Here is a 21372-nt window from a genome sequence, read left to right as displayed (position 1 = left end):
ATGAGGCACAACCTTGAGGTCCCACTTTTACTGAGTGTGAGTGTTTGTTCTTGTCTTTCTATCTTTGTGTGGTATTACCCACGTTAACCGTCTGCATGCGTGTTCTTGTCTTTTTGTCAAAATGTGACAGATTCCTTGACGTTGCATTTCTACTGTCTATTCTTGTCTTTCTGTCTCCATGTGACACAACCCACGTTCACGGTGTGTATCTGTGTGTTTTTGTCAAGCTGTATGTGGCACAACCCTTGACATCCACTTTTACTGAGTGTGAACGTTTCTATCTTAATGTGGCATAACCCACTTTTACAGTGAGTGTGTATACATGCGCTTGTCTATCTACAGTTTCTGTACCCTTGTCAACACACTTTTTAAACTGCGGTGTCATTTTTCTTTGCGGGGACATTTTGGCTGGAAATGTGACCGGGTGTGTGTGCGTGCGTGTGTGAGTTTGTAAAAAACGTGTACGTGTATGCAAAAAGTGCACACACATAAACACACACAATCAGATGCGATGCTGGTTGATGGATGAACCTACCGAGCCTCGGCATTCATCGTCGTCGGGCCTGAGGCGTGAAGGTGGCTGCACAGGGACGCGCGCACGCACACATACACACACACACTCACACACACACACACACACACACACACACACACAGTTTTATTAGCTCGACAAACAGCCCTGCAGTCAAATTGTGTTAGCTTTGGTCGGCGTGTGTCATCTCCGCAGTGTTTATAGCATCAATCAAAAACAAAAAAATGCAGCATCATAATAAAAAGAATGAAGCATGTCACCCTAACTGAAGTGTTGTAAGTTAAACACGTTTTTCCCGTCTTATGTTTTGATATATTTATGTGAATGCTGGAGGTGTTGCTATTGTCACACGTCCCCGTGTAGTTTGGAGATTGCGCACGTCCCCGTGGAGACAAAAGAGTCCAGCAGGTGACGGCAGTGTTTTTTTTTTGGGAAACTCATCAGCAGCCTCTGATGTTTGGTGCTTTTCACAGGCTCTCGCAATGCAACGCGTTCTAACACACCGTACGCTTTCTTTTGCCGCGTCGTTGGTAATTAGCCAGTCTTTATGTATCCAACATAGTGGTTGCGTCGGGGCTGTAAAATGGTGGATCATTTATTGTCAGTTCAGCTGACATTTTGTCCACTAATGAATGGGAATTAACTTCGATTTGGGGGTAATTTGACAGCATCATATAGAAACATAACAGTGAGACTAAAAAAAAAAAAAAAAAATATGTATTAATGTATTTTAATTGTCTTTATGTGGATACAAACATACATTTTGAAGAAATCTTTTTATTTTAATGTACACAAATGCACTATTTAAAAATACATATAATTAATATAGTAAATAAAATGCTGTTGAAAGTGTTTAATTAGTTTTAAATTGAATTTATACAAAAAAATAAAAATGTGCATTTTGAGTAGATTTTAAGTGTAGTTTTAATTTTAATCATTTATAAATATGATGATGAAATGGTGATAATTAAAAAAAAAATCTGAATGTAAATAGGAACATTTGCATAGTTGGATTTTTATTGCATGTCCATTGAAATAAAATACTTTTTAATGTTTTTTATTTCAAATTGAATTATAAATTCAATTATCATATATAATTAGAGGAAAGTGGCCGTTGAAGACAGAATTTGAAATGTTATGTTACTATTTAACATTGAAATAATAACAATTTAATGAAATAAAATAAACAAGAGTGTGCTGCTTTTAATTTGTGTGGATGCATGACATTAAAAAAAATGCTTTAAATGTGTTTCTTTTAACCTTTGCAACCTCTGTAGACTCTCCGAATATTCCTACTTACTATTGTAAATATATACTTATTCTTTTGCACTTTATTGCGCCACCTACTGGTAGCAGGAAATGACTTGAAGTGATTTTAGCTGCCTTTTATTAGTGTAAATGTTTCCATTTCTGTTCTGCAGTATTGTCAGCACATACACTTCCGATTAACATCTTTGCATGCATTCTTCACATGTGACCCACGGTGGCCCATGGGCTCCCCTCCCGCGGATCAACCCCCCTTATTTGGTGAGAAAATGGCATCCGTGAGTGACAATTGTAGTCATTGGTCTGAAGTGATGTCTCTCCCTTGATTGGCCCGTGTGCTACTGAAGTGACGGCTTCTGGATGCCGCGAGCCGTACGCGCGTATGTGTGAGGCCCGGTGGGGGGCTCTGACAACATGAGTAATGGTCCCACGTTGTACCCCCACAACACACACACGCGCACACACACGCACAGAGTCACTTATCCTCTGGTGCTAAGGCTAAAGACGCAGGCCTTGAAGGCAAAGCCTGGCAACATATCACGTTTTCTGATGCTCACATGAACACACCCTTTGTGTGTGCGTGCGCACGCTTTTCCGAGCCGTGCCTTCGAGTGTCGAGTGGCCAGCGATTCTTTGAAGCTCGAAGCTGCGACCTTGACTTCAACAAACGAATGAGACTTGAAGGAGAGAAAGTGGAAGGATGTGAAAAGACGAAGGAAGCCACTGATGAATAAATAAGGTGAAGAGGCGCCTCTCTTCTCCCATCAAGAATTTTTTTTTTTTTTAAAAAAGGTGTAATTATCTCAGTTTATAAATGCACTTGTAATAACATAGAAATGAAAGAGTGAACTGCCCTGTTGCTAACCAAAACAGCAGCACCTACTTAGGCACGTCAACTTTTCTGAAACTACGTCCGGAGCTGGGAAATGACCATTTTGTGTCGGTCTCTTTTCACATAAAACTGTGACAGCAGTGTGAAATTATAATTTGTTGCCGATTTTAGTAAGTGTCATGGACATTGACACACATGATTTCCTTTCACTGGCCACAAAAAAATGATGCCGCCCCTAGGCCTTGAGTTGCACACCTGTGGCCTAAAGTGTTGTAGCACCTCAACTATTGATGCTAATCGTTTGCCGGTCTATAGTGTTTTCCATTATGTGTTAGCGTTAAGCTAATGACAGCAATCCTAAGGCAAAGTTGTTTGGTGATTTTAAACACACAATATGCAATTCTCTTTGTTTGATGTTTATTTTGGCAGTAAACCTCAAGTGGGAGTGGCATCAAACAGCTTGAAGCCTCTCTGTAATTGTTCTCTGTGAAACGTAGCGACAGTAAAGTCGACTGGTGGATTTCTAGCTTGAGACATAGTATCAGAGGTGCGGAGGTTTCCTGCGTGAAAGGGAGTAGAACCCAAAAGGGGAAAAGCTGACTTTGATGGCAGCATAAAAGAGGCTAGGTTTCACTTCTTTAATGCTGCTATACCTCTGTTCTATTTTTTGTTCATCCTTTTTGCACATGACATCCTACCTCTATTTTGCCTCGATACTATGTTGGAAGCTGGGAAATTCACAGCCCAAGTTCAACTGTCCCGTCCCTGTTCTGCATGATCTGTACCTTTCCCAAAGAACGTCTATTGTTCAGTCAGTCGATGGCACGCCGGCTCCAGTCTGAAGGCTTAGTTTAGCTCAGGTCTACGGTGGGCTTATCTTTTGGAAAGCTTGCTCTTTCATCAGAGCAAGTGCCTTCATTCCGGGCTCCGCCATGCAGAAGCTGATAAGGTTGTCTTTTTAGTTACGACTGCACGTCCCCCCCACCACCACCACTCGCTACTGCCGTGCCGCTGCCGCCTGTTTATAGGAGAATAGCATCTGATTCTTACATTGCACATTTTCTGTATTAAAGATTTACAAGTTTTTTACAAGTCAAATTTACAACAAATCTTTAAGAATCGTGAATTGAAATCCTGGGTTCAAACATGATTTAGAAACCCTAATCCTAGCTCAAAATCCTCATTTAAAACCCAAACTGGAAAACGATCCCTATTCTTAAAAGCCTAATTTGAATTGAAACCCATATTTAAATCCCTAATCTTGGCTTGGAAACCTACTTTGAAATCCTTACCCTGGCTCAGAACCCAAATTTTGAAATCATATTTCTGTTTTGAAACCTTAATTTGAAAAAAACCTTAACCTTGAAAGCCTTCCCCTAGCATCAAACCCTAATATGAAACAATTACTTACCCTTTTTTATATTGCTCACGCAGTCTGAAACCCAACTTTGACACCCAAAACCTGTCAACAAACCCAAAGTAGAAATTCCAATCTTGACCAAATTTAACACCGCTGCTGTGAGTGTGTAGTCTACTATTGAGCGGTTGCTGAATGTGTATTTTCCACGGCGATTGGCGACGGACGCGTGCGTCGGCCGATAACGGCGGCATCACGCCGTGCCGCTCTGATCCCCGAAGCTTTGGCATCCCCATCATGTTCTGGACCAAAGCAGTTCAATTTGTCTCCTTAGATGTGCATTTCCCCCCCTCGTCCTCCTCCCCCTCCCCTTGCTCTCAGGGGAGGTGTGAATTAGATTAGTAAGGCTACGAGAGGTAAGGGCCTTAAAATACTCCCCGATGTTCCCCCCGACCTCGCAGACGAGTTTGCCTGAGGCGGAGGATGGTTTAGCAGCTCCGCAGACTTTGTGACATCTGATTGCCTTCCTTTATTGCCGCATTGATCATCATTGAGTGACTCAAAGCGCTTCAAAGCCTAACCGTTGCTTAAAGCCTACGTCCAGGTGTGAAATACTGATTTGAAACCGTTACCTTGTCTTGAAACTAATTTGAGACCCGAATTCTTGAAATGTGAATATGACCTTTGTCTCCCTAGACCTTTGTTTTATGTTGGAATGCGTTACTTGCTCTAAAAAAATCTGCAAAACTCGGCTCATTTCAAGGAGCTAATTAAATCATCCGTCGGGCCCTATTTGAAACCCCAACCCTGAAATGAAATCCTATTTTGAAACCCTCACTTTGGCTTCAAGCACTCATTTGAAAACCTGCGCTGCCTTGAAACCCAGCTTGAAACTCGTAGCGTTTAATAAGAAGTACAAAGGTCCCTGATATAAAATCAGTGAGCAGTTTTCTTGAGTGATTTGATGTTGGGATTTCTGTTGTTCAAGTATAATGTAACGAGGCTTTGGCTGTCTTCCAGTTAGCGATCAGAGGTAATTGTCAGCGCTGTGGTGCTCTCTGTGTCTTGATTAGCGCTGTTGTCTGGAGTGTTGTGATCCCCCGCTGTTGTTAAAGACAGATTAACATCCAATCCTCTTTGGATCATCTCGACGGGCAGGCACACCCAACCGAGCTAACGCCGTGTTGGCGTATGTCAGCCAAAGGTCAGCGTTTTGTTATCTCGTACTATACATCACCGTACACAATAGACAAATCGATTCTTTTTTGGACATGCGGCTTTTTAAAACTGATAACAGCACTTTTTTCCTAGTTCCTATTCCATTTTTCTGATAAAGCACATGGTGATGACCTTACAAATAGAATTGATCACTGATGTACACTGTACAATTACCCGCCTATTCTACGCCAAACCGGATCGATCCAAATCTAATTCAGAATGATTGAAAAAAAAAATTCAAATCCTAAAATAATCTGCCAAAATTTTAGCACATTAGGCTGGATTCATTTACAGTTTTTTACATGTTTTCGTAGCTGTTAGTATGCTCCTGTTGAATCTCCTCTTCATTAAACTGCCTGTTTGCCTGCCAAGGAAATCAATCACAAAACGCTTGAACTTTCTTTTCAGGCCTCTGACACATAAAAAGAGAAATGGCCTTTAATGGAACTTTCAACTTACAATTACAGCAAGCGGCATCAGAGCCTCAAAGAAATGTGTTAAAGTGTCCGCATCACCCACTTCAATCCATCAGCTCCGATGTCACTTTATTATTCCCCATTCATTCATTACCATTGTAGTGCCTTGCTCAAAGATACTTCAGAAGCATTGCTAACAATTTCTCATACGGTGGGTTATCGTGTGTCCCTGCTGCCACCTCGGAATCATGTACAGGAAAAGTATGTGTTGCCATTTAGCATATGTGTCACGGATACCCCGACGCTGTAGATCCAATAAAGATTTGAAATAATAACGATTTAATCGAGGGCAGCGCCCCTTTAAAGAAAAGATGGCCGCCCCGTGGCTGCTCATCAATCCCGCTGCAGTTTATCCTTACCGTCAGTATATCGAGGAGCCTTCAGCAGCTTCGCATCAGGATTAATCCGTCTTTGGGATCTGCCAAGGTCTCCAGGGGACTTTTGCGGTGCTGGGGGCATGCGAAAGCGACGCGCCATTTGTCGCCGCCGTCCCCGAGACGCATAAGAAGTTGGACTCTTCAGCCAGAGGCGACAGCTCGCTTTGTCGTCTGTCAGCGGGCTCTGCTGACGGCGGGAGAAGATGTTCGTTTTATTCCTCGCTCATCGCCCGCAGCGTCTCAGTGGAGTAATGTTTGCGCAAACCTGTTGCGGAGTAGATACGCGCGAGTTGTTTTCTCTCGAAGATTTAACTACTTCCTAACATCCGCTTTATTCCTTCTCTTTCTTATCGTCTACTTTTTAAGGCCCACTTCCTTATCCTCCACTTCCGAATCTTGACATCCAACCCGTCCATCCTTTTTCTAGACGACTTATCCTGTTTAGGTTGGCAGGGAGCTGGAGAGTATCCCAGCAGACTTGGGGCTAAAGGCAGACTAAGCACGGGGCACATATACGGCCCTACTGTATTTTGGAAGAATGGGACACGTGCGCAGGCGTACAATTAATTTTATTTTATTAATCAATTTCATTTTTATGCCAGCGCAAGTCTAGTCTACTGTGTTTGGGGCTGTGTCTGATAGGGGCCTAAATGGCGTAGCTAACCAGTACTTTTGCTTATCCCGTAAGGCCCTGATAGACCAAAACGACGTTCACCAACAGTGACAGACGCTTACCCGCTGTGGCGTCCGGCCAGCTGTCGGCACGTCACGCTGGCAAAACAACACACCGCAACGACAGACAGCGACGCTGACCATTAAAGTACCTTCTGCGCATGCATAAGATGTAATACCCTTCCATACCATCGGTGGCGGTAGTCACTATTTCTCATTGTTAGAAAACTCCAACCGGAAAGCTGTTGGCCGGGGGCGGATTATAACAACGTAAACAATGCATTCGGCCATATTCTTCGCTCACGATGAACTCCCACGCGAAGTAAACCCTCACGTTCTTGACACGGTATTGTGAAATACTTATTTTGTCAACCCTCGCTCTTGTACTCTTATAAGACGATGAAGGCAGCGAAGGCGTGCTCAGTGTTTATCCTCATTTGTCACGTCCCGTTGGTGCTCCAAGCGCTGATTTGCAAGCTAACAGCCAATCAGAGTGACCAAATGTCACGACTGGCGACGCCGATTCAACATACGTAAACGCCCCGAAGACGCTTACAGACGGCTTACGACACTACGACGGTGGTCAATACACCAATCAGACGGCGCTTAAAGACGCCACGACGCTTCACGACCTCTAACGTCGGTTTGGTCTATCCGGGTCTTTACACTGCATTGCCACGTTATGATGTCACTATTTCCGTAGAGGTGCCGTAGCTGTTGTGAAAATCGTGCATTCCCCCTTGAAACCTCTCTAACATGACACGGGAGTGATAATGCTGTTGGGAAAAACAACCAAGGTGACCGGCCTCCAGTCCCTCAGATATGGACTCTTATCAGAGACCGCGCAGGCGTTTGGTGGAGCTGTGACATAACAGGATCTGTATGAGCCGGTGGGATTTCACCTGGCCAGAAGAGAGCGGGAAATGAGTGGCCAGGGGATGAAGGCCTAAAGAAGTCTAGGTGTATGCATGTGTGCGTGTGTGTGTGTGTGGCTCGAGTGTAGTAATTGTGAGAAGTACACCTTGTGGTGCGGCGATAAGAAGCTGGGAAAAGCAATCACTTCAGCTACCCCGCAGACCCAACTGGCATCTTCCCGCTTTTTCACCTGCAGCTTGCCATGTGCCACTGCAGATGTAAGCGCGCGGGTGCTGTCGAAGCCTTGCTCCTAACTCGATGGCCTGTATACTCCAAACGCAAAAGGTATGCAGGTGGTGTTTTGGGGCTGGTCTTGGTGCAGAACAGGCAGCATAGATCGTGATTCGTAAAAATAACAGCAATTAAATTACAAATGACAATGTTGCCAAGCAGCGGTCCCCAATCGTTTTTGGCGCCTTCGCGCACACAAGCAAAGGAAAAAAAAAAATTGCAATAATGAAAATCTTTATTACACTGAATGTAGTCACTGTAATTAGTGTGAGCCTTGCACTTTTTTTTTAAGTGAGCTTTCACATCTCGGGGTAATGGGAGACAATGACTCCCTAATTGTGTTTCTTCTGTCCAGTTTACATAATCTATTTCGTAACCTGTTTGGTGGCAGTAAGTAAAGTAAGTAAAATTACTTGTGTTGTCTTTTTAATGCAGCTGTTTTTTTCTTGTAAATTGTTCTTCCGTCTCATCATTTGGCCTCTTTTTCTCTCTCATTTTATCAGCACACCACAAATATTAGTCGTTCTTTGAGTTAGCCGAAGCTAACGACATGAGGCTAATCCCGACTTGTGCTGCTTTTAATTCAAGTATTCTTTTGCTTCCCGGCGTGTGTCTTTCGCGCTTTTTACTTGCGTCATCACAATATCCTGCTCCAGCTGCCGATGTTTCAGTGGTAAAACTCTTTTGATCCGACATGTGGGGCAGAAGTTTGTCGATAACTAAAAAAATGGTACATTTATTTGGGTGCACACGCGTGAGCAGATGAAAAATTTACTCGTTCTGTCTGAAATTTTAGGGGCAAAATGCGACAATTTAGGGGCAGTCTGGAACCCTGCAGTGGTGCTATAATATATGAATGACCCAAATAGTTTGGTACCGCTTCCCTATTGACGTTTGGGGACTACTAGAGCTCCCTGCTGGCACCATCTCAGTAAGAGCGCAACTGGTGATTTTTGGAAAACCAGGAAGTTATGCGTAGGTTTTAACATCAAAGCAGCATGGAAAAATAAATCCTTGCCGTTTTCTCGTGTTGCTGCTGCCCGTTACTTCAAAGCTCAAGGACGTTGAGACTCTCGGTGGCTGACTTCTCATTAGCTGGCAATGAAGATCCTCAGGATGCTGCGGCCGCGTGAATTATTCATTTCCTGTTTACAGCGGGCGACAGGTAAGCGACCTCGGTGATGAGTGCCCGCGAGTGTGTGATGACAAGAGCCCCTTTCACACTGCCTGTCAAAAATGGCCCTTTTCCCTGTTGCTGTGCTGTGTAAAATACAGATGGAAGCTAGGAAGTTGCGTCAACTTCCTACCCTGCACTTCCTGCCCCCCACCTCCACAAAAACACGTTTCATAAAAGTTGAAGTTATAAAAGTAAACATAAAACAGAGAATTACACCTTGTATTTAAAACGGCGTCTAGCGTATAATATGTACCAAAAAAATCATGTGTGTCTGTGGTGACACCTGAAAAGGCAAATGAAAAGGTCACCTCTGTTTAAAACAGTATTTCACTAGCTTAATGCTAATGCTAAACAGCATTGCAGTACTATAAACGTTTCAGCAGCGGGGTGAACACAAATTGTGCAGCAACACATGTTGACGAACATAAAAGTGCTTACAGTCATATATTCTTTATCCTCTGTAACGAATGACTAATATTAGTGCCGTACTTACAATGACCCCCGGTGGGTAAGATGAGTATGGCCGTTCAATTGATGCAGTTTGACCAAAACCTTTTAATGATTTTTAATTCTATTTAATTGCGTCATCGCTGTATGTTTTTTGTAAAGTATATTTTGGAGTACTATTTTTCCTGTGCATCAAAATACACATTACAACTGTTTTTTGGGGCAGGAGGGAAGGCTGGAACGGATTAACGGCATTTCCATTGATTTTAATGGGAAAAGGTGATTAGAAATGCAAGTGGCTTGAACAATTTACATCCCCGACCAAAATTCCATTCAAATAAAGTCCTCCCCGTTTTCAGACATCACACATCTTCCGACATTCGCCCGGCTTTGTGTCGCCTTTGTCGTCGCCGCGTGCTCCGCTCGCGACTGAAAAACAAAATAAAACCCACAAGGCGCGACTCTGGGAGGCATATGTGAAGTCCCGCGGATGTTCGCCTCCAGATTAATGTAGACTCTTATAACCGCAGCAAGGGGGCTGATTTGAGGCAATTACTGCATAGGTCGGAATGAATTATTAACACCCGAGGCCGCGAGTGATGGAAATGTAGGGGGTAATGCAGCAAAGGGCTAATTGTTTTTCGACATCAAACCAAACTTTATTCTTATTATATTATACAATTTTTTGTCCATTTGGTTTCTCATTCCAATGTATTGTTCCCCCCAGGTGTTAGCCCCCACAGAAAGAAGGCTAATTTATGCATTACTCTGTACAAGCTTTTGACAGCTGCAGGGCTTTTATTGGCATTCGTTTAATTCTCATGTAAGTGCATTTCTCCATGCTGTGGAATGTGAAAAAAATAAACCTTCTGGCTCATCCCCGCTACATGCATTTGTTGTTTTTCCTCTTTTCATCTGCATAAGTGGTTTAATTTAGCCTTGAGCACGCCTGACTGTTTCATTTAAATACATCTGAAGATAAAATGCTCGGTTGTATAGCTGCAAACTGTGAATTAACGCCAAAAAATAAGCATGACATGCCACCGGAGTGATGGCGATCACATGAAAACATAACAGCATTGATAGTATCGCAATTTATCTGAAAATGTTATTCATGTTTATTTGCATATCGTGCACCATCTTGACAAATGAAGCTTACTGTATTTCCTTGAGAACAACCCACTTGTTGAACATATAGCGTCAGTGTTGTGTTTTTTTTTCTGGGACCCTGACGAAAAAGTACGACCAACCACATGTCAACACTGCAATGTGGTTTTGGGAACCACATTCTTCAGTGATTTCCTTTTCTTTCATTGTATTCGTCACATCCTCGTTAGCCACCTGCATCTTTGACAACCAGCTGACCACTTCAAGTTAGACCACATTAAATGCCTGGTCGGCTGATGTGTACGGGCGACCACGTCTCAATTTGCGGAGGAAATGAGCCTCATTGGAGCTCCTTTCAATCTTACTGATGAAGTATTTAGTGTAGTACAACTTGAGATAAGATGAGGATTGTTTGGTGTCGCCGCTCATGCTAATGAATATGATGCTGAGCTTAATTTAAACTGTCACTTTGAAACGATTGTCACAATTTTCCTCATCTCACCCAATTACTAGCGCTTCTCTATGAAGGCTGTCATGCCAATTTGCCTCATTATTCCCATGGATGCGATGTTTTTATTAATTGGAGGGATACTTTGGATTCACAGTTTTACTCGGATCCTGATAACGTGCTGTTTTAAACAGAGGCGTTTGTGTTTTTTTTCATGTCGTTCCATTGTTCAGAATCATCAAAAGGCCTTTCATTTGATTTATAATTGAATATCTCATCAAATGTTTTTTTTCTATTTTCAACATTAATAATTATTATATATATATATATACATATATATATATATATATATATATATATATATATATATATATATATATATTTAATTTTTTTGATTGTTACATTTTTATTTTATCACTTTCTATTTAATTGTTCAATACAAATTGTAGTGCCTTTTCTGGAAATATATATTTTTTCTGTCTTCTGATTCGTTAATATGGCATTTTAGTTTTTCTACTATTGCTTTGTCTTGTCCTTGACAGCCTTTGAATATTTTCCTCCTATGGACTCAGACTCATTTTATTTAGGAGTAGATTAGAAATATCTGTCTGGGTGTGGACATCACGCCTCCGGCGTGAAGGCAAAAGCGGAGGTTCCTTCACTTTCCCAATCACTAGCCGCCCATTGTTGTGTTGGAATGTCCCGTCTGGTTTGTTTCCCTGTGTAACATCAGGAGTTTAGCGCCCGCAGCCAAGTCGCCTGGCGGGGCTTCACTGCGGGGAAGCGGAGCAATTTGTTTGCGGATGGCTCGGAGCTTATTGTCTCAGCTTGACAGATGGGCCGAGCGCTCGAGCTCAGGTTGGCTTCGGTGGCGAATTGCTGCTCGCCTGACAAAACTCATTATTTATATCGACCCCGTGCTGTAGAAGGAGATTCTGTTACCGCGCTGACCACAGCACACCAAAGTAAACGTTATCATGCACTATGAGAGAACTACATGTACACTCATGCAATCGTGACCTCATTCAATTTTATCATGAGAAGTGACAGCATGAGAATGTGGCATCATGAGGACTTGACGTTGTGAGAAGATGAGAACAAAGCACCATAAGAGTAGGAAAACACGACACGGTGAGAGCATGACATCATGACGACATGACATGAGAACATGACACCACGAGAGCAAGATATGACCCCATGAAATGATGAGAACATTGCAGCATGAACACATGATATCATGAGAACATGAACCCTGTGACCATGACACCACGAGAACATGAAATTATTAGAAAATGATAAGACCTTGACATGACACCAAGAGAACATGACTTTACGAGAACATGTCAACAGCAGTCAATAGCTTAATTGTCATTGTACCACAATGTGCAGGGAAATACAAAGGTCACAACCTGTCCAAGAGATACAAAAACAATGAACAACGGGGGGATACAAAACGGGAGCCCACTGGGTCACCTTTTACAGCGCCCTGTTTTCAGCCATCTCAGGGGGCGGCCATTTTGTCACTTCTCTCGACTGAAAACAACTACTCAGGGATCAGATAATAACCAATCATGGCTCACCTGATCTGAATCTGAGCTATGATTGGTCGTTATCTGAGCCACTTCGACAAGTGACAAAATGGCCACCCCCAGAGATGGCTAAAAAACGAGTGGATTTTGCTACTTAACTCATATTCCACAAACACAATACTAATCAGAATGCTGTGTTTCAACTAGTGGGCCTGCGTAGAACATATTCTTAAAAAAAAGTGTTTTGGTTGACCTCCACTTTGAAGAGAGCACAGTATGGATTTGGGGAAAAAAAATCAGCAAATAGGCACGCATTAATACACGAAACGCAGACTACCAGATGTGGAAGTCATGACATTATGACCAGAGGTGTCCAGGTCTAGAGAGTAAAAACCCTGCGACATTTTGGCTTTAGCCAAAATGGTTTCAAGTCAACCAGCAGGTAAACTAGCTCCTGGAGAGCTCGTTTGAGTAGAAGCACCTGTGGCTAACGCCAAACTGACACCATAAATAGTCACACGTGTAAGAATATAGTAGAAGAACTTGGGGCCTTTCCAGTTGAATTACAATCCTTGCTGAGATTCAATTTTGTATCCAGTGGTGCAGTCCCAGTTCCCCTTAGCACAGCATGTACTTAGCACGCACACACTTATAAATGCTGCTGGAGAGCTAAAGCAGACTGTAACTGTGCATGCGTGATGAGCGCACACACACACCTGCCCGCGTCGCTCGCATCGTGCCAGTTATCAGCGTGAGCTTCCTGCCTCGTTATCAGCCCGCTCACATCCAACCTTGAGGTCCGCCGATTATTATGAGAGCGGAGAATGGGGGCGTGGGGGCGGAAAGCGTCTGTCTTTAATTAAAAGTGACGGCGGGGCTAATGTCGTCCATCTAAAATGGCTCCCAGGGTGACCCGATGCCTCCGCACGGCCATCGTTTGCCGCTAACAGTCACTTTGTGGCTATCTCGCAGTCAAATAAAATGTGCACGTACATTTTCACGACTGACTTGGACAGTTTGTCACACGCACAAAGAGCGGCTCTCACTTTGTTAACATCGATGGCTAAAAGAAGCGGAGAGGTTGTTGTTTGGACTTATTTGGACGGAATAAAAAGCACGCATGCTGTCAAGCGTGCACTTTAGCGGCCACCATTGTTCCTCCTTCTCGTGGAGCTTTTTCATGGTGCCATGTTGACGTGTCCATTTTGTTGTGGCATTGAGGCCTTACTTGAGAACGAGGCTAAAACTACCACTCTCACCTTAAGAAAACACGTAATGCTCTTCTTGTCTGTTATTACCCATGTACATGCATTCCTGTTCTTAGCAGTTATGGGCTCGTAGTTTCGTTTTTTCATTGTGTTTTTGTCTCATGATGTCATGCCATTTTCTCACCACGCCGCGTCATATTTTCATGACATTATCCCTTGATTTGATTTCATATTCTCGTGATGTCACGTTCTCATGGTGTGATTTGATGTCATTTAGTCATTATATTATGTCAGGGTCTCATGAGTCATTATTGGAAGACATTTTCCGTTCTTATGTCATTGTCATGTTCTCATGGTGCCAGGTTCTCATTGTTTCATGCTCTTAAGGTGTCATGCTCTCATCATGTTATGTTCTCATATTCTCACAATGTAACATTCTCATTCCGTCTTTGTCTTTTGATTGTATTATTTTCATGTCGTAGTCTCTTGATTTCATATTGTCCTGATGTCTTGTTCATTATTTCAGGACAACGTTGTGTTGTTGTCGTCGGTAGCAATAAACACCCCAAACACAGTCGGAAAGATGAGTCAGGTCAGCCGTTTTGCCGTGACTTGCTATCGGGAACAACTTCAAAATAAAAGCCTACCAAGGCATCGATGTGCATATATTAATTGGTAAGGAAACGTTTATTTTGAAGCGGTGGTGGCGTGTTGCTGTCTTGTATGGCATGAGCAATTGCTGCTGCAGTTTGCTTGACTCCTTGTTCCGGAAAATGTACGCATAAATAAGCAGATGCTCGAGGCAGAAAAAAATGCCACGAGCATTTTTTTGAATCCAGGTACTCGAATTACTTGAGGACCCGTTTCAACCGTATCTCACGGTGTCATCATATTCTCATGGGGACATTTGCTCATACATTGACAAAATTCTTTCCACTATATTTAATCAATTAATTGTGTCTATCCCTCGTTGGAATCCATGATAATGTCCCACGCACGTGTTCGAAAATGAAACACGCACACACGTCCAACAGATGCAACGTGATGCTGGCTGTTGTGTAACCAAACGCAGTGACTCACCAGCGCTCATGGCCTTGACCAAGAAGACGAAGAAGTCTGACATTTTGCTTTGAGGCCTGGACTCGGGTGGACTTTGGACAAACACAAACGTGGCGTGGAATGAACAGACGATGTTGCGTCGTGATAGAAGGAGGTTGTCCATGGCTGCGGGCTGCAATAAGCCAGCACGCACACACAGAATGAGCCGAAACTCTCCTTTGGGCAGCTACTTGCTGTGTGTCATACCCTTCATGTGACACACACAAACACACACACATGCGCGCGCGTCAGGTGCTGATTTAATAAGCTGCCTGGGGAGTCGCTGAGCTTTATCGGCTGATAGCCGTCTTCCATGCAAGTCCACAAAAGAGCTGCTGGGTGCTGCACTCTATAAAAACCGTCAAGCGCACTCTCCAAGAAGGTGCCGTAGTTGTAGTCGTGTGTAGTAGTCAAATACAGCGCTGCTGACTATTCATGCTGCTTTTTCTTCACAATCACATCTGCCTATACAGTATATACAGACTGTATAGTGTACTTTTTTTTGTGGTTGTCACTCCACAGTTGTGTTCTTATTGTTCATGTATTGCGACATACAACGCTGCTTGCTAGTCTTGCTGCCGTTCTTTTACGATTCCTGTCTGTGGCTCAGTCTGATTGCCTGATGTGGGAAATATGTACATAGTGGGTATCATATAACAATGGCTATAGCGGAAGACTTGGTGCAGCAGTATGTGGTTCATTGTCCAAGGTTATTTTTCTGCTCTCTGTTCCAAGTAGTTGTCCCACTGCAGGAAGAAAACAAACGGGTGTTTCCTAGCATTTATCGCAGTAAAATTGAATATAATTCTGCTCTGATCTTGGCAGACAGTTTTGTAGGTTGTCTGCGGGTGTCAGACAGGCACCAGTAGGGACTTCCATCATGTCTGCCAAGCCAGTAACACACCAGAGGAAGCCGCTAAGATCCTAATGCGATGTTGAAAATACTGATAACATAAAAAGAAACAGCATTAAAACGGATGTAGATTTTGAATTTATTGACTTGTGTCGGGTGGAACGTTCCCATATTTCACTCAAGATTTCTTCCAGAGCTCCTTTTTTCCCCTCAGCGTGTCTTCCATTTCTAAAAAGAAAAAAAAAAGAGCATTCATGTCAACAACATGCCGCCGTTTCATTGAGTTATTGTAGTAAACACATTCACCTTAAATTCCATTCAAGAAAATATTGGTCTCCGGGGGGTCTTCAAGACGCACCCGTGAGCAGCCGCTCGTGAAAAGCACGCAATAAAACACAATACAGAGACTTCAATGTAAGTAAATGTGCAATAAATATTTTTGAAATTTAGCATTTTCAGTTTTACAAAGTAAGCAAACGATGAACCTCGATATAGTGGGGGGGCCACCGCATACTGTATACTTTTGTGACGGTTTTATTTGTGTGAGATGTGTATACAGTATATGCCTTGGATCAGTAAAGGTTAGGGAACACTGTCATGACATTGACAAGTGTGAGTGTCATGAGCCTTTTTTTTTCAGCATCCGTGCAACTGGGGATCGCTCTCAAACACCATCTGAAGCGGAACTTTAAAAAAAAAAAAAAAGAACGCAAAAAGTTTTTTTTTTCATCAGATTTTTCCCAAGTACCTTCCTGTAATGGTGCACTTTGTCCTGCCTTTGCCTCTTATTGTGAGGTCACTGATTGCTTTTTTTTGTCTGTGCTGTAAGTTATCACCTAGCGATGCAAACCCCCTTTTTCCTTTGACCCGGGGCTGACACTGATGATTGATCCTGCCGTTCGTGTAAATGCCTGCGCGCCGCCACGGCGCACCGGCGCACTGAAACGCGACCAAGCGGAAAATTAGAAATCTCTTCATCCCAGCTCCATTTGAAATCCGATACCTCCCCCTCCCACTTCCGCCCACCTCCGCACCTCCTTGCAGCTTGGCGCCTGTAATGAAATGATGAGTTTGTGTGTATGTACATGTAGGTCAGTGGGGGTGCGCTCCCACCTGAGCCACTGTGTTTTGGACATCAGCTGCAGGTGCAGCAGAGCCTCAAACCCTGCAAAAAAATTGGACCCAGATTATTTTAAATCAAGCCAAAATGTACTTATTCTTTGCCTGCCGTGATATTTCTTTTGATTCCACTTACTTCAAACATTTTTTCACATTAAAAATAATAACTTACTGGTACCGTCTTTGGTGTTCAGGTACGTCGGGGCAGGGGGGGCCGCTTCTGGCCTCGCTGCCCGTGGCGGGACGGCCGTTGCAGCCCCAGCTGGACCTCAAGCACCTGCTGCCGTTCCGGCTCAACGGCTCCTCGCCGCTCAGCCTCTTCCCCAACTTCAACACAGTGAGTGGCGTCACGCAACTCCTTTTACTGCCATTTAATTTCCATTCATACACGAGTAGGTCCATGTTGGTCTGATTTGTTTTTGGTGTCATACATCAAGTGACTGTCAAGTGATTTCCAACACTGTATTTATTGTGCCGTAGCACATTTTTTCTTTCTCTTTCAAAATTCAATGGCCGACAATCCCAATCGATTTGTGTCAAATTAAAAGACCTGGTGATTGTTTTCCAATTCTTTATTTATTATGCCGATACGTCCTCCCACAAGGGCACACTCACCCAAAAATGATTCTTTTTGCATGAAGGTTTTTTGAGGCTTGATGTCATTTTAGCCAGTAATCTCCAATACAGCTCACTTAGACTGAATGATTTCACAGGTGACAAAGCCTTGGTGGAGGTCTGTACTCTGAGTGCTCTAGCTATGAATAATTCAGGTTTAAAGTTGGAGTAGTGTCCAGGTGTGGCCTGTGTATATTTATGTGTGTGTTCTCCTCCTCCATCACTCTCTGAGCATCCATCTGCAGCTAAATGAAACATAAACCACTTTACACCCTCACAGCCACAGAAAGCAAGGCAGACTACACAGTGTGTGTGTGTGTGTGTGTGTGTGTATGAGCCACAGAAATGCATGCGTGAAGTGTCCAGCTCTGTTGTTTTGCTGGCCGCCGCCCACTCCCTCCAGCGCTTTTGGCTCCCCAGCGTCGCCCACATAGCGTTACGGAGAATCGGTCACCGTGGAATACACGGCGGCCTCGTGTGTTCAATGTCAAAGGCAGAGGTGTTTTGTCTCAGGAGACAGTGGGAAGACCCAAATTGTCTCAAACATAAAAACGAGCCATGCAGAAGTAGAAAAATGTTGTTATTGTCAAATGGTACTGTGTCGCTCTAGTAAAGGACATGTGTTAAACCCCTGATTGTGCCTTTGGACAAATGAACCTAAAGTTGCTTGTAAAAGTTTAGAAGTTTAGTCGGAATTGCTGACGGACACGATCTATAGTTTAAACTCTTTTTTTTCAACCCGGAAAAAAAAGCAAATGACGGATGACGGACGCTAAATTTGTCGTAAAATGCCCAGCTCTGTTAAATAGGATGATTTATACGCTCGTGTTTTGTGCATGGCTCATAGTCAGTAGCCCCGTTAGTAAATGACATAGCTGACTTTCACTTCTGGAATTGTATTTGTGCTCATCGTTCTATCATTCATTTTTTAATCGTTGAATGTTAGCTACAGAAAGAAGAAACAAAGCTAAAATCTTGAATCTCAGATTACAGCCCTTGCCAAGCGGAATAAATTACCTCATTCCATTTGTAGTAAAAAAAAATATGCTTCACCGTAATTTGTGGTGATCTTAGAAGGGAAATTGTGTTCATTTGTACTTTGCTTTCAATGTGTAAATAAAGTGAAGCACTTGTCTGGAAACGTCTCGCCTGTTGGAAGAGCTGAAGGACAGCTCCAACTTTATCAAAAGCAAATGGCCAAACTGTGCAAATAGCGCGAAGCGGGTGTCACTTAAGTCCCCGGAAGAGATGATGAATCTCCGTGGTGGCGGTGTGATGGCTGCAGCTGTGGCATCAATCACATGCTCCATTCAACTGCTTTTCTCTTCCGTGATGAGGAACATGTTATGTTGTCCTGGAAGTTCGCAAAGGGGGGGGGGGGGTGGGGAGGCAGGGAGATAGATGCACCTGTCTCTATAGCTAAACACCCTCCCTATCATCCCTCCCTTCTGAAACCTCATCACGGAGCAGGCTGGGCAGGACACGAAGGTCTGTCTGCGGCTGGATGGAGAAGACAAAAGAGGCATTTAGAGCAGAGTAGGCTCAGGATGTCTGCGGACACACAATGGGAACATTCCTAAAACAAATACGGACACACAAGCTGCCGGAGCCTTTGAACGCCGGGCGTGGAAGAAGAAAGTCACTTTCACTGTGAGGTGGCAGTCATGAAAAAATACAGTAATCGTCAGAGTAGTTTATTTCTTAACATTGGTTTTTTTTTGGTTTGTTTTTATAGTCATATTTTCAAATTTCGTGTTAATTCTGATGTGTTGTACAGCCTTGGATTTGCCACCTTTCTTGGACCTGTGTGAACATTGCTACTGGCTAATCAAGCCATGAATTTTTTTGGTACTAACAGAAAGGCGAGACAAAGTCAACCCAAGTTGCCGGTTTTGGTGTCAGGCATTACGTTATGGTGATATCACCAAATAATAGAAATCAAACCTTGGGTTTTTGGATGTGGTGTACAAGTGGAAAGGCACTGGTCCATAGCCTGTTCGTGCCATTGGATAAGCAAACCTGAACTTGTGTATGTTGGAATTTCAAATTTTGACATTTCCATCATCATTTCCCACAAGACCTCAACAAAGCTCTCCTGCTAGAAACTGTTGCATGGCGGTCTTATAAACTCATGATTATACGGCTGAACCACAGTCTGCCAAAGTATTTCGGAACCTTCCATTCACGTCATTATTTTACACAAGACCCCAGTAGACCTAGTAAGGTGTGAGAGTTTTAAGTCTCAAAAGTTTTAAGTCTCTTAAACTGAAGATGATGGGTTTGAACCCTAATTGCCCTTTGGATGAGTAAACTTGAACTTGTACACCGCGGATTCTACCAAAATGTTCGAAGGTTTTGCAGTCGTTTCACGCCAGGCCTCAGCAATTCTCACCTGATACTGACAGCCACGGTGACTGTGGCTTTGTAAGCATTTAGAATTAGTAATGTACCCGTTTCTTCATCAATTTTTGAGGGTCTCCTTTGTATCGATAGCGTATTGATTTTGGATGTTTCTCCTTTAGATGGACCCTGTGCAGAAGGCAGTGATCAATCACACCTTTGGCGTCCCGCACCCCCTCAAGAAGAAGCAGATCATCTCCTGCAACATTTGCCACCTGCGCTTTAACTCCACGGTATGGAAACTTTTCATTTCAGTTGCATTTGCAGTGGGACAGCGAGAACAAATCAACATTTAACACGCAATAGCTGAACCTCTTTGCCTCAGGGAACCTTTTATTTTTATTTTTTTCTGCCTTCAAGCAGTCCACAACTTGCACTGTGATTTCTTGTAAATATAGAAACTCTGTGTGTGTGTTTTATCAGACCTTGTTTTTTTTTGTGTTGTTTTGGCACGAGGGATTAGACAGCAGGGAGAGCCACCGTTTATCAGCCACGAGCAGAAACAATCAGCAGGCTCAGCAGGAAGCGTTCACACACACACACACACACGCACACACGGAGTGAGTCACATGTCTCAGGTCGTTTCATGCATATGCACATAAACAAACTGGCAGACATCAGTGATAAAATCTTCAAAAGAGGAAGAAGGTGCAACATTTTCTGCTGGTTCAACTCCCAAATCTCCCACAAGCCCCTTGAAGAAGATACTTAGCATTTTGATGCTGTTTGTGTGTAGTTTAGGTATGTCTGTTGGACCAAGATTCCAGGCCTAACAGATGCGTACCGGACGTAAATGCACTGTATGTAAAAAGCTTGGGAAACCTCTTCCAGATGTAGCTATTCACCCTATTGCAATTTCAGAAAGAACATTTAGTTGTGTTCGCGCAGTGGCCAAGTGGTGAGACGTTGTTTTCGGAAACCGGAGAGTCGTTTTGTTTGTCCCGTCATTGAAGTTTCCCTCACCAATCATACTGTGGAGCCTCACCATTTATCTTCCAGGTCTAGAAGCCACTTCTCGTTTTTGCAACAATCTGCAACTAAGCATTGTTGTCAGTTGTAGTCCACTACAACTAAGATAGCTAATTACAGATAACTACAGATAAAATAAAGATGACTACAAAGATTATGCATTTCCTTTCCTTTGGTAAAGAATGATCAGTAGTACCTACTTTATAATCCCTCCAAGTACTTCTAGGTCATCTCGCTCGGATAGGAAAGGAAAGGAAAATGAGCAAACACGAGAATCTAAAGAAACGGATACAGATAGGATGACATATATTGTCCACTTGAGGAACCAGGAGCATCCAAAGATGAAGAAGTGACTTTATAGCTATGATTCTGACATTTAGTCTCTACCCACAATGCATAAGTCCTCCCAGGCTTTTTAACATACATTTATTTGCATTCCGTTTGTTTTTGCTTGAGGACATCACCAGGCTGTGGTTATTTATAGCAACAAAGACTGGCCATCAACATAAAAATGCACGGTGCTTGT

General features: G+C 43.2%; 1 protein-coding gene across 2 annotated transcripts in view; it reads left to right on the top strand.

Moving 5' to 3' along the window:
• znf385c (zinc finger protein 385C) overlaps positions 1-21372 on the top strand; it is a 78762-nt gene that overhangs the window by 43877 nt on the left and 13513 nt on the right. For both annotated transcript variants that reach the window (XM_086056726.1, XM_086056728.1), the window contains 2 exons: positions 17057-17199; positions 20000-20110. In XM_086056726.1, coding sequence (XP_085912852.1) covers positions 17057-17199; positions 20000-20110 — 254 coding nt within the window. The remainder of the gene's footprint in view (positions 1-17056; positions 17200-19999; positions 20111-21372) is intronic.

The sequence above is a fragment of the Filicampus tigris genome, chromosome 16 (genome assembly GCF_054856515.1).
Source record: "Filicampus tigris isolate MCC_2025a chromosome 16, RoL_Ftig_1.0, whole genome shotgun sequence".
In the NCBI taxonomy this organism is placed as follows: Eukaryota; Metazoa; Chordata; class Actinopteri; order Syngnathiformes; family Syngnathidae; genus Filicampus; species Filicampus tigris.
Note: the sequence above shows the minus strand (reverse complement) of the source record. Positions and strands in the feature narration are given on the sequence as shown.